Here is a 12,384-nt window from a genome sequence, read left to right on the forward strand (position 1 = left end):
ATTTATTAGGCTATAATAATAATATAATAATAATATGTTTATTTGTAGAGCACTTTTCAAGCACAAAGCACAAAGTGCTTTCCAAGGAAATTCACATAATGTACAACAGAATACACTGAAACATAAATAATTAAATAAAAAACAATAGAATGGGAAAATAAAGAAACAAGCACATACATATTCATACAGTTACATATGCACATACTGTATATACACATCAGCACACAAGCATACAAAAGACTATAATTCCGCTGATTGAAAAGCCATTTTATAAAAAAAGGCTAATATAGGTTGATCATATGCTGCAATGTGAATTAATTTTTTTTGCTAGTTTTTTGCTAAAAAGAGAATTTGGCAGAATAACTTTCACAGTGCAAAGTGCAAATTATTGCAATTATGTTTTTTTAATAATAAAATAGTCAGTGGTCACTCCTCAGTGCATGTCTTGTTATACTAAATATGTTTTCACTGTGCAACAACATCCGCTGCATGTGACATGTGCCATCAAATTTTTTTGTTTTGTTAATGGGAGGAAATATGTCTTTTTTTGCACATAATACGAATTATTATAAATATGAATATCAACAAGAATAAAAATATATTGTTTTGTTACTAAACATGATAGTGCAATATTTGCACTATCTGTTTATATCATGTTTATTTTTGTTTATAGCTTATTTTGTATATTGTATATTGGTAGAAATTCATTTTTTTTATTCTTATTTTATTCTAACGTTTTTATCTATTCTTTTGTTATTATACTGTTTGACTTGCACCAACAAAACCAAAGCAAATTCCTAGTGTATACCTCTTACACCTGGCAATAAACACGATTCTGATTCTGATTCTGATTCTGATTCTGATTCTGATTCTGATTCTGATGTTTTGACTGTGCAGCAACATCTGCTGCATGTGACAAACTGAGATTTTTTTGTTTTATTAATGGGAGGAAATGTGTCCTTTTTTTTGCACATAATATTAATTATTATAAATATGAATATCAACAAGAATAAAATGGATATTGTCTGGCTGAGGATTTTTGTTTTGTCACTCCTCAGTGATGTCTTGTTACTAGAAATGTTTCCACTGTGCAACATCTGCTGCATAAGGAAGTGAGATTTTTTTGTTTTATTAATTTGGAGGAAATGTGTTTTTTTTGCACATAATATGAAATATTATAAATATGAATATCAACAAGAATACAATGCTATATTGTCTGGCTGGGGATTTTTGTTTTGTGCATAGAATTATAGGGTACAACATCTGCTGCATGTGACATGTACCATAACAAACTGAGATTTTTTGTTTTATTAATGGGAGGAAATGTGTCTTTTTTTGCACATATTACGAATTATCATAAATATGAATATCAACAAGAATAAAATTATATTGACTGGCTGGGGATTTTTGTTTTGTGCATTGAATTATAGGCAGGTGAAGTATAATCTAGGTCAAGTTGTGCAGACAAAGATGGGGACGTCACTGATCCCACTGGTATTTATTAGGCTAATATAGGTTTGATCATATGCTGCAATGTGCATAATTTTTTTTTTGTTGCTAAAATGAGAATTTGGCAGAATAACTTTGAGTGAAACGTTATTGTGAAAAGTTCTAACTGTCATACAGTCAGTCAGTGGTCACTCCTCAGTGCATGTCTTGTTATACTAAACATGTTTTCACTGTGCAGCAAATGTGACAAACTGAGATTTTTTGTTTTATTAATGGGAGGAAAATTTGTCTTTTTTTGCACATAATACGAATTATTATAAACTTGAATATCAACAAGAATAAAATGATATTGTCTTGTTACTAAACATGTTTTCACCATGCAGCAACATCTGCTGCATGTGACAAACTGAGATTGTTTTGTTTTATTAATGGGAGGGAAATGTGTCTTTTTTTTGCACAAAATACGAATTATTATAAATATGAATATCAATAAGAATAAAATTATATTGTCTTGTTACTAAACATCTTTTCACTGTGCAGCAACATCTGCTGCATGTGAAAAACTGAGATTTTTTGTTTTATTAATGGGAGGAAATGTGTCTTTTTTTTGCACATGATAGGAATTATCATAAATATCAACAAGAATAAAATGATATTGTCTGTTTGTTTTGTGCATTGATATTATAGGGTACTGCAGGTGAAGTATAATCTAGGTCAAGTTGTGCAGACAAAGATGGGGACGTCACTGATCCCACCGGTATTTATTAGGCTAATAGGTTGATCATATGATGCAATGTGCATGACATTTTTTTTGTTGCTAAAATTAGAATTTCTGCAGAATAACTTTGGCATTCAAAGTGCAAATTATTGCAATTGTGTGTGTGTTTTTTCTTTTTTAATAACATATAACTTAATGCATTCAGGCGCACGTCAACGCCATCCTGTCATATCCAACCCAAACCACAGGGCGGAGACTTTACACAGTAAATGTGTCTTGTTCGTCCCTCCCACAGAGGCGGAGCTGCCGGATGCATCGAGAGAAAATGTCAACAACATGCCGGAGACTACCAGAGAAAGAGAAACTGACGAGGCACAGACGGACAGACAACAAAGAGATCCAGGGAGCCAGTCGTCTGTTAACATCGTGTCATTAATATCTCAGTTCGCAGATGATAATTTAACACTTGTGCGGGTAGGAGTCTCCTTTGTGTGGCCTAGCTGCATTTGGACTGGTGATGCACGCCGGGCATGGACGTGCAACATGGTCACTTATTCATTGCCGTAGTAGTGTATGTGAGCCACCTGCATCTGTCAGTGGGTGGTAGGTGGTAGGGCCTATTGGTAAAATAGGATACAAATAAATCATATATCTGGACTTTAACAAAAAAAAACATTCACTAATTCCCTCCTCTGTAGCCTTACCAAAAATAAGTTTATTCAGGTGTGCTATTAGTATACTTCTTTTAAATCTAAAATAAGAGATTATACTTTCAGAATACTTTTTTTATCAGAGATATACTTAACAAAAGTATACATAAGTAAATTGGCTCATACCGACAAGTATAGGCCTACAGAAAAGTCAAGTACACTTTGCTCATACTGACAAGTATAGGCTACAGAAAAGTCTAAATATACTTGGCTTATACTGACAAGTATACAGCAAAGTCTAAGTATACTTGGCTCATACTGACAACAGAAAAATCTAAGTATACTTGGCTTATACTGACAAATATACAGAACAGTTTAAGTATACTTGGCTCATACTGACAAGTATACAGAAAAGTCTAAGTATACTTGACTTATACTGACAAGTATACAGAAAAGTCTAAGTATACTTGACTTATACTGACAAGTATACAGAAAAGTCTAAGTATACATAGCTTATACTGTACTGACAAGTGAATAGAAAAGTCTAAGTATATTTGGCTCATACTGACAAGTATACAGAAAAGTCTAAGTATACATAGCTCATACTGACAGCAGAAAAGTAAGTATACTTGGCTCATACTGACAAGTATACAGAAAAGTCTAAGTATACATAGCTTATACCGTACTGACAAGTGAATAGAAAAGTCTAAGTATATTTGGCTCATACTGACAAGTATACAGAAAAGTCTAAGTATACATAGCTCATACTGACAGCAGAAAAGTAAGTATACTTGGCTCATACTGACAAATATACAGAAAAGTTTAAGTATACTTGACTCATACTGACAAGTATACAGAAAAGTATACTTGGCTTATAGGCTTAAGTGTCACCACACTGATCGGATATCCTGTCATGCTTCACCAGTTGTTCCCAGTGGGGTTTTTAATGTCCCTGTGTGTGTCACTATTATCTCTGTCAAAGTCTTTCTCAGCTGGGTTGATGGTATCATGTCATCCTGTCAACACCAAACCCCTCACTTTTGCTCTCTTGTCTCTCACACAGAACATAAGCACCGGACTGGCAGTTGCTGGTGTTATTGTCATAGCAAGGAGTATCAGACTGGTAAGAGAGTAAAGGCACACACTGGGGCAAATTGACCCTCAAATTACAGACTCAGCTAACAGTTGCATTTTTGATTTAAAGTGGAACACAACCCAAACTAAATATTCCAATATGTTATTTCAATGGCCTAAGTTCAATCAATATGTGTGAACATGAGCTACTCTCTTTCAAAGCCAGAAACCAGGGAAGTAAGTGTACATATCCACAGGGGCGTTGTTTATCGCGAGGGATCGCCTCGCTTCCCAGCGTTGGACGCTTGATGGGCTGCCACTAGACACAAGGCACCTGATTGGACGAACGCTTTCTCTCGTGGGCTGCTGCTCCCAGCTTTCAAAGTGGAACCAACATGGCGGCTTGTTTAGAAACTTTCTTCTCTTATATCATGAAAACAGTTTGCCGAAATTAATGTTTCTGAAAACATTTAATGCGAGAAATAAGCCATGCAGTTGCTAAATCTCGCTTTATTTTAGATCAACAATGTTTAGTTCAAAAGTTTATAGGGAGTTTCCAGAGGCGGCGAGATACGCCGGAAGCCCCTGATTTGCATAAAGTAGCCTGGACCTCAACTTTATGCAAATGAGGAGCGGGCAAAGTAATGGTCCGTTTCTCGAATCGCGCCGCCACGCTACCAGAATGCGTTGCACGGCTGCTTGCATAGACAATGAATGGGAAGCATGGAAAGGACGGAGCCTGTGGACATGTACCATAAGTGTCATAGGGTATAAGGTGTGGAGTTGCTCCATAGACAATGAATGACAGAATGATTTCATTGACCCACAGTTTGTTTTCTTTTCTACACCCAACTGAGCTTTATTCTATTGTCGTGTTCTCAGTTGTGAAACAGAAATGTTCCCATATACTCAGAACATTCATGGGTGCTCTCAGTGTCATCTATAACATCTCTCCCTATTCAGTTGGAGAGAGCAGTTCCATACCTTATACCCCATGACATCACAAGTTGGAGTTTTAGCACTCTAGTTTTTGGATTTGGAAGAGAGTTGTTCATGTTTGCTAATATTTTTGGGTTGTTTTAGACCATAGGAATAACATGTATGAATTTTGAAAATGGGCGTAGTTCCCCTTTAATGTGCATTTGCTGTTGCACAATAATAGCCTCCCTACTTTGTTCCAGGTTTTGACACTATACTCTGTAAAGAGGAAACTGTATAGATTCTTGCAGACCATTAGCTTCTATTCACCCACTTAATTCCAAATCCCATAGCATCTTATAATATTACACTTGTAGGATGTTAATGAAATGCATTTTCATACATTTTACCCAAATGAGTCATTAAATGTCTCATTCCACCTCCTCAGATCACCAAATTTCAAGCTGCGTCTGAGATCCCTGCTCGTTTTATTGAGAGGAACGTCAGTCTACGTGGGAAGGTTCATTCAATCACAGAGAGAGGACTCGAAGTGGAACATGTCCCAATTTATCTGCCAGTCCTCTCTCCGTTACTGTCGAAACACAAAGGTAATGTAGGGTATCCTTTGAGTGAAATCATTAAGGCATGCACACAGACACGCACACATTAGACAGCTTGTATGCCTCCTTACACATCAGGAGTCTGAAAAATGTAAATGGTCAGCACATCACATCTTGTCTCGTTAGAGCAACAGCATAACAATTTACTGCAGGTTCACCTTTTAAAAAAAAATCTTGTTACACCCAAATATGTCATTGGGACATTTTTACTTTGATCATCTTTCATGAGTGAGAGTGACAGGTAAGCTTGTTAGCTGTGTTATTAAATCATGGTATTCACTGAGCAATAAAATCAAGCAGCTTATGCTTTATATCGAGTGCTCCATCAGCAACTTCAGTGTGTGAAGGACTCACATGAACAGATTGGCTCTTGTCAAGCTATTTCAAATATTGCCTTTGTCCCAGTTGACCTCCCACGTTGTTAAAGCTGGTTAGACCCTCCATTTGGGACTGCGGCTGTTACACAGATATAATTTACTGACGTTTCTTTCATAGATGTGGTTGGTCAGCGTTTGCTATTTTTCACAAAGTGTCTATCGCAATTAGGGCTCGACATTGAATGTCAACACTTCAAAACTTTTCTTTTGGTACCTACTGAAATGTGTCCGTACCAACCGGTATTGCAAACTTGCTTGTCATAGAAGCTGGCTTCAAATGTCTGGTCAAATTTGTGGTCTTGTTGATTTAGTTAGTTACTGATATGAAGCCAAATCTTTTCCAATCTTAGACTATTTTATGTAGGCAAGGTTATTGTACAGCTGCTTGTGTTTAGACAACATTTGACATTTGGAAAGTTCATTTCCTTTTTGTTAAATAAAAAAAAAGATAGTAAAAAATGTGAACGTGATAATAACGCATTAACGAAAATTTGTTTTAACGCCACTAATTTCTTTAACGCATTAAGGCAATCGATGTTTTGGAGGTTGTAGCCATCATACTAGCTCGTCGCGAAGGAGGGTAAATAACGCTCCAAACTTGCGTCCCTTGACCTCTCAACTCAAGATATGTGAATGAAAATGGGTTCTATGGGTACCCCCGAGTCTCCCCTTTAAAGACATGCCCACTTTATGATAATCACATGCAGTTAAGGGCAAGTCATAGTCAAGTCAGCACACTGACACACTGACAGCTGTTGTTGCCTGTTGGGCTTCAGTTTGTCATGTTATGATTTGAGCATATTGTTTTAATGCTAAGTTTCTGGACAATATTTGTCATTGTTTTGTGTTGTTAATTGATTTTCAATAAAACAATTATATATACATACATTTGCATAAAGAATCTCCCTTGAAGGTACATTTTGAACAGTTAAAAAATGTGTGATTAATTTGCGATTAATTGCGATTAAATATTTTAATTGATTGACAGCCCTAAAAAAAGGTATCATTTTTGTATCGGTACCAAAACTCAGGTATCATATCAGCGCTAATGTAAAAAAATAATCAAACAACAACCAACTTGAATCATAATCAGTATTTTACAGTGTGCATAACTACAGGTCAGCTATACTTTACTGTAACATGTATGGTAAATGGCTCTTTTATGTCCTCTTAAGGTGTGTGCACGCCCCCGATGCTGGTGCATCTTGCAGGAGTGGAGTTGACTCCAGAGGGCAGGGTATGGCTGCAGAAGAACCTGGCTCCTGCCCAAACAGTCTGGCTAAAGCTTATCAGCCGAGAGGACAACATGCTACACTGTTTGGTGTCTCAAAGCAGGGTGCGTAACTGAGACAAAGTGTGGGGTTCACAATTATATGCTTGATTTAAGACTGATAGGAGTTTATAGTCCATGATGTAATGTCCCTATCTCTCCAGCAAGGGTCGATGTGGAGCTACTGTATGAACAAAGAGGTCCTCAAGCTCGGTCTGGCTCGCACCGCTCCCCTGGTCGGGGTCCTGCAAGACTCTCGCCTCTACTGGCGTCTCCACAAACGGCTGCACAGGGCAGAGGTCAAGGCTGAGAGGAGGGGGCGGGGACTGTGGAAGCAGGACAGCCTATGGGAGAGAGCCTCCAAGACTGTCTGGGACAACGCTTTATTCAGACTGATGAGGAGGATCTTTAAGAGGACTGGTGACTGATCTTTACTAGACATAATTGTTTAATATGTGACAGCACACAATCTGTTTTGTTTATTCTGTTTACCTGTTATTGCCAATTGATATATTGACACAAAGGGAGTTTAAACGGTTAGGAAAAGTGCCATCCATCACTGATCTGTCATGTATGACAGATATATGCTTATCAATGCTTTGAAAACAGTTCAATTTCCCTGATATTACAAAAAAACTTGAATTTTTACTTTAAATTCCTCATTACACCTGTTGCAAAGGTTTGTGTTTTAGTTTTACTGTATTTCACAGAAGTTTGAAATGTTTAAAAAACTCAATCCCTGATTTGAATCCATTGGCTTTCACTTACCTCATTAGACCACAGCTAAGCACAGTCTGATCTGTTGGTGTGTGTGTGTGTGTGTGTGGGACACCCCACTAATCACAAGACGGGGGCGGGGTATGTTAATAGTGCTCAAAGTGGAGAGGGGGGTCCACTTGTCCCTCTTACCGTTGCTATAGAAACACCAAATGTGAAATACAAAGCGAAGCAAAGGCTAAACTCTACATTGGCCGCCCTCAAACCCCATGGGATCCTTACATGTTGTGTGTGAGTCTTTAAGTACCCACAGAGAGGGCCCTTTTAGCCGTAACGTGACCAGGACATTTGAGTACTGAAACGGAACAGAAACAAGGCTGAGCTTGTAAACTGCCCTTGATTTCATGTGGTATCATTGTAGAAATGAATGGAAAAACACACAACAGATGAACACATTTGATTTTGAATGTAAACCCTCCTGAAGAATAAGCCCCAAAGCAAATTTCCTGTGTGTCCAGGATTTACACTCATATGATTGCCATTATTGTTTGCAGTACAAGGCCACTTGCCAAAATTACACCTTGTGCTTCCATGGTTGCTATCCATGCTTCATCCATGCAAGGCCGAGGAGGAGGAGGAGGAGGAGGAGGAGGAGGAGGAGGAAGGCCTGCAAATGAAGCCAGACTGATGTGTGTCCTGTGGGGTGCAGGGTGAGGGGGTCTCTGTCGGTGCAGTGAGAGGTAGCACCGACGCAGTCAATCCAATGGACTCAAGGAGATTAGCGCAAAGGGGAGGAGGGTCTCAGGGGTAGAAGGGGATTTTGGGTCCGAGCACAAAGGCAGGAGAGGAGGAGTCACAGAGGAAGGGAAAGGGAGTGAAGGAAAGGGGAGGCGAGGGGGGGTTGATGAATCAGCTCTCTTTTGTTGTGCAAATGTTACTAGCGACTGTTACTGCCAAAGAGGCTCGTGATTGGTGGGCCGGTTTAAATTGTAAGGTGCATTTCAGGCTGATGGCTGTTGCTGCCAGACTTTGAACTGTCACCGAGGGAGGGGTGGGAGGGAAATCATGGCTGAGACAGACAGCAAGGGGGAAGGCACAGTAAAGTTTCTGAAGCTGGGGGATCACAGAGAATCAGTGCTGATCATGGGAGAGGTTTAAATGTTTAAGATATCATTGTAATAATTAGTGTCTTAACTAATGATTATTTAATATTTGTGCAGTTAGGAATTTCTTTGAGTGCAATCAATGGTCAGCATTTCACTAGAGACATATGGGCATCAATGTACTGCATGGTCACCTGCCATACTGTATTTTGTACATTACTCACCATTTGTCCAAATTTAATCTTGAAGTAACTATTTAATGATTTAAAGGAGCAAGAAAATCTTTTAAAAATTCAGAAATTTGTTGGAACTTCAAGGGAAGGATTTAGGACCACTTGATTCTTTATCATCTTTTAAAGGTGCAGTATGTAGGATTTGGTGGCATCTAATGGTGTGGTTGCAGATTGCAACCAACTGAGTTCCCCTCCGTTCACTCCTGTCTTTCCAAGACTGCGGTAACGTGAGCCGCCGAGTGCAAAACCGCTGTAACGCCGTTCTCCTCACTCAGAGGCCATCCTTCCATCCAACACTACTTCAGAAGCAACGGAAGTCAGACGGTGACTGGCGGTACCACGGTTTTGCACTCTGTGGCTCACGTTATCGCAGTTTCACAAGCGTGTCTTGTCACTACGGTGGCCTTCAGGTAACGTAAAAACGCGAAAGGATCTCGATAGAGCCAGGGTTTGGTTTGTCCGTTCTGGGCTACTGTAGAAACATGGCGGAGCAACATGGTGGACTCTATGAAGAAGACCTGCTCCCTATGTAGATATGAAGGGCTCATTTTAAGGTAACGAAAACACACCAATTCTTAGTTTCAGGTGATTATACACTAATGAAAAAATAGTTATCAATATTATATTACATTTCTGCTAATAGATCCCCCGAAATGTTACACACTGTTCCTTTAAATACTACTGGGCAAAATGATGGCTGCTGAAAATTAAAACAAAATATTTACAATGTCAAATATAGTATAATTAACATTTCATCCAATTAATAGAAAGCTTGTGGAGGATTATGTCAGTGTTCTTAAATTTTGCTATAATTGAATTTGTCTTTCTCCTCTTTTATTCGTTCCTAGTGTTGAATGGAAGGATTGAATGAATGAGTAATAATCCATCTCTTTAGTCTCTTGTGGAAAAGTAGTCCACTCCAGAAATCCACTCCAGGTTTTCCCAAATCCACTGGTCCCACACTGGTAGCAGTCATTTGAAAAGGCACTGTGCTTGATGTAGTGGTGGATACTTGCCCACACCAGTGAAGTTGTTGGGACACACTCTCGCTCATTGAAACCACACTGCTGGAACTATCACTGACTTATTATATCACACCTGCACCCTGTGCCATGGATGTCCAGAGCCTGAAGGACTGCTGTTCTGGTGAAAGTGGCAAGATTTTGTGAGGAAGCTGACAACGTGGTTTCTAAATCTGGAACTGAAGTGACAGAAGTAAGTAAACCCTGTGATGCTTGATGTGATTCATGAAGACATTTATTTGAGAAAAACAGTGACATTATGTCTCACAGGGTGCATTTTCCTAACTTAAAATAAGCCTGCTTCTTGGAACTTAAGTGCACTTTTCTGACTATTCTGCTCACAGTTAGCTGTCACTTTAAATTTACTGTTGGCAGGATACTGTGTACAGTATCCAAGCAGATGTGCACCTGTTAAACCATGTGTGCCTGGACACAGCAGGCTCTGTAATATAGAAACTCAACACATTTCAATCCTTATCTTTATTGTACCACTCCAGGTAAGCCACATGCTCATTTCCTTATTCTTTGATCATTTTGACAACCACAAATTGCCCGATCTGATATATATTTTTGTCATGTACTTTGGCTTGTTTGCTACTGGAATCAATAATTCATCCGTGTGATTGATAAAGCATTTTCTGCTCCATGTGTTTCACATTTTGCTGCTCCTTCCCATTGTGCTTTAACAACAGAGATTTGCAGCAGGACAGCATAACAAAGGCCTTTCTTACACTCAGCCGGTAGCCATCCCAGAGAGAAAGAGATGGGGCACTCCCCCCGTCCGAGAGCAGGGTCCTTGGGGATTTTTTGATTTGATTTGAGTGGTTGTGTGTAGCTGCCCGGGTGTGAAAGACAAAGAGATTTAAAGAGACAGAGAGCTGGTGTGACACTGACTGAAATACACCCTTAAAACACACACTAAAAGGTAACTCTCCATCTTTGCTCTGGCCATGATAGACCTTTACAGTGTTGTCAACATCTCATACAAGGAGGGTCTTTGTCAGGCAGGAGTTGGTGAAGCGTATTTGTAAATTGATACAGGCATAAAGTCCTCAGGTACAAACTCAGTCACTTTTCATGTGCAGTTTGAACTTTCTCCAGATGAAGCTGATTTTTGATTTCATCTGCTCTCACAATAAACACTTTCTGGTAAGCAACTGAGTAGCTTTTCCATCACACATCCACATGCACTGTAAATGCTGTGTGTGTGTGTGTGTGTGTGTGTGTGTGAGTGCAGGAATGCATCAGCCGTAAAGTGACTCCCTTGTTATGTGACTTGACGTATTGTGAACAGTGTATCGGCTTGCTGGTGTAGAGTTGTAGGAGTGGGAACATGACTCTTTGTGGGTGCTGTGATCCCTCATGAATTATTGAAGTTTTTTGGCGGAAAGGAAGGGAGGGTGAACACTTCGGGATTGAATGAACCAAATTGTGTGTGTGGTATGCATATGTATATATGTGTGTGTGTGAGAATTCATGTGTAAAAGACACATGTATAAAAGCAAGCAATGAACAAGCTGTCACTTTGTGCTACTGTATGTCAGAGGCCAATCACGCACTTGCTCGTATCCATTTACAAACATCAAAATGACCAGTTCTCTCTTGTCAGTGAGTCTAAAATACGAGAGTAAAAGTAAAGGATAGGAACAGGAGGAAGAGATCAGGGGGTGTCTCTGCTTGAAATAGATCTGAGGGTTTGACTCATGACCTTACCTTACCCACCCCTCTGTTTCACAGTAAAGCAAGACGACTCCGCCACACACACGTTGCACCACACACGTACACAGAGCAGCATACATGAAGGTTAATATAAGATTGAGCTCTTAAAGTGTTCAAAACACGCTGCATACTTGATATTCCGGCTCTGGAGACATCAGGATTTTCACCCAAAATGGATGATCAATAGCATATTTTGGATTGAATTAATGATTTCAGGATGTACTAGAAAATATGCTGACACTTTAGGATTCTCTTCTCTAAACCTTTTATCTTAGGTGCTTAACTTTTGCACTTTTGCGTAGGAGATTCCTCAGTTTGCACTGCTTTTACGACTCCGTAATGTTAAAGCAGTGTCTGTTGACAACCTCAGATAGCCTCACTGCCCCTCTGTAACAACTCTGACCCCTCAGTAACCTCGCTGACTCAAGGTTCGCTCTGTTTCCTTATCAGGTCAAAGGCTCCCTGAAACAGCACAGGCCTAACAATTTAGATGTTCCAACATCCTCTTCCTTCC

General features: G+C 39.3%; 2 protein-coding genes across 2 annotated transcripts in view; both read left to right on the plus strand.

Moving 5' to 3' along the window:
- The first annotated feature begins 2,425 nt into the window (after positions 1 to 2,425).
- Positions 2,426 to 7,819, plus strand: c18h3orf33 (c18h3orf33 homolog (H. sapiens)). Its single transcript, XM_037774314.1, has 5 exons — positions 2,426 to 2,641; positions 3,881 to 3,940; positions 5,258 to 5,417; positions 6,982 to 7,142; positions 7,241 to 7,819. Exons 1-5 carry the CDS (start codon positions 2,504 to 2,506, stop codon positions 7,502 to 7,504), a joined length of 783 nt encoding a protein of 260 aa, XP_037630242.1. The 5' UTR covers positions 2,426 to 2,503; the 3' UTR covers positions 7,505 to 7,819.
- Positions 7,820 to 9,741: 1,922 nt separating this feature from the next.
- Positions 9,742 to 12,384, plus strand: part of plch1 (phospholipase C, eta 1) — a 73,676-nt gene continuing 71,033 nt past the window's right edge. The window contains exon 1 of the mRNA XM_037775735.1: positions 9,742 to 10,344. The gene's annotated coding sequence lies outside the window, so the exon portion shown is untranslated. The remainder of the gene's footprint in view (positions 10,345 to 12,384) is intronic.

Source organism: Sebastes umbrosus, chromosome 7 (assembly GCF_015220745.1).
Source record: "Sebastes umbrosus isolate fSebUmb1 chromosome 7, fSebUmb1.pri, whole genome shotgun sequence".
Lineage (NCBI taxonomy): Eukaryota > Metazoa > Chordata > Actinopteri > Perciformes > Sebastidae > Sebastes > Sebastes umbrosus.

What these genes read in the sequence shown, in the direction of transcription:
- c18h3orf33 (XM_037774314.1), top strand. Translation starts at nt 2,504, where the DNA reads ATGCCGGAGACTACCAGAGAAAGAGAAACTGACGAGGCACAGACGGAC. An exon ending in ATAATTTAACACTTGTGCGG is followed by an intron (nt 2,642 to 3,880) that starts GTAGGAGTCTCC and finishes TCTCTCACACAG; the next exon opens with AACATAAGCACCGGACTGGC. An exon ending in GTTACTGTCGAAACACAAAG is followed by an intron (nt 5,418 to 6,981) that starts GTAATGTAGGGT and finishes TGTCCTCTTAAG; the next exon opens with GTGTGTGCACGCCCCCGATG.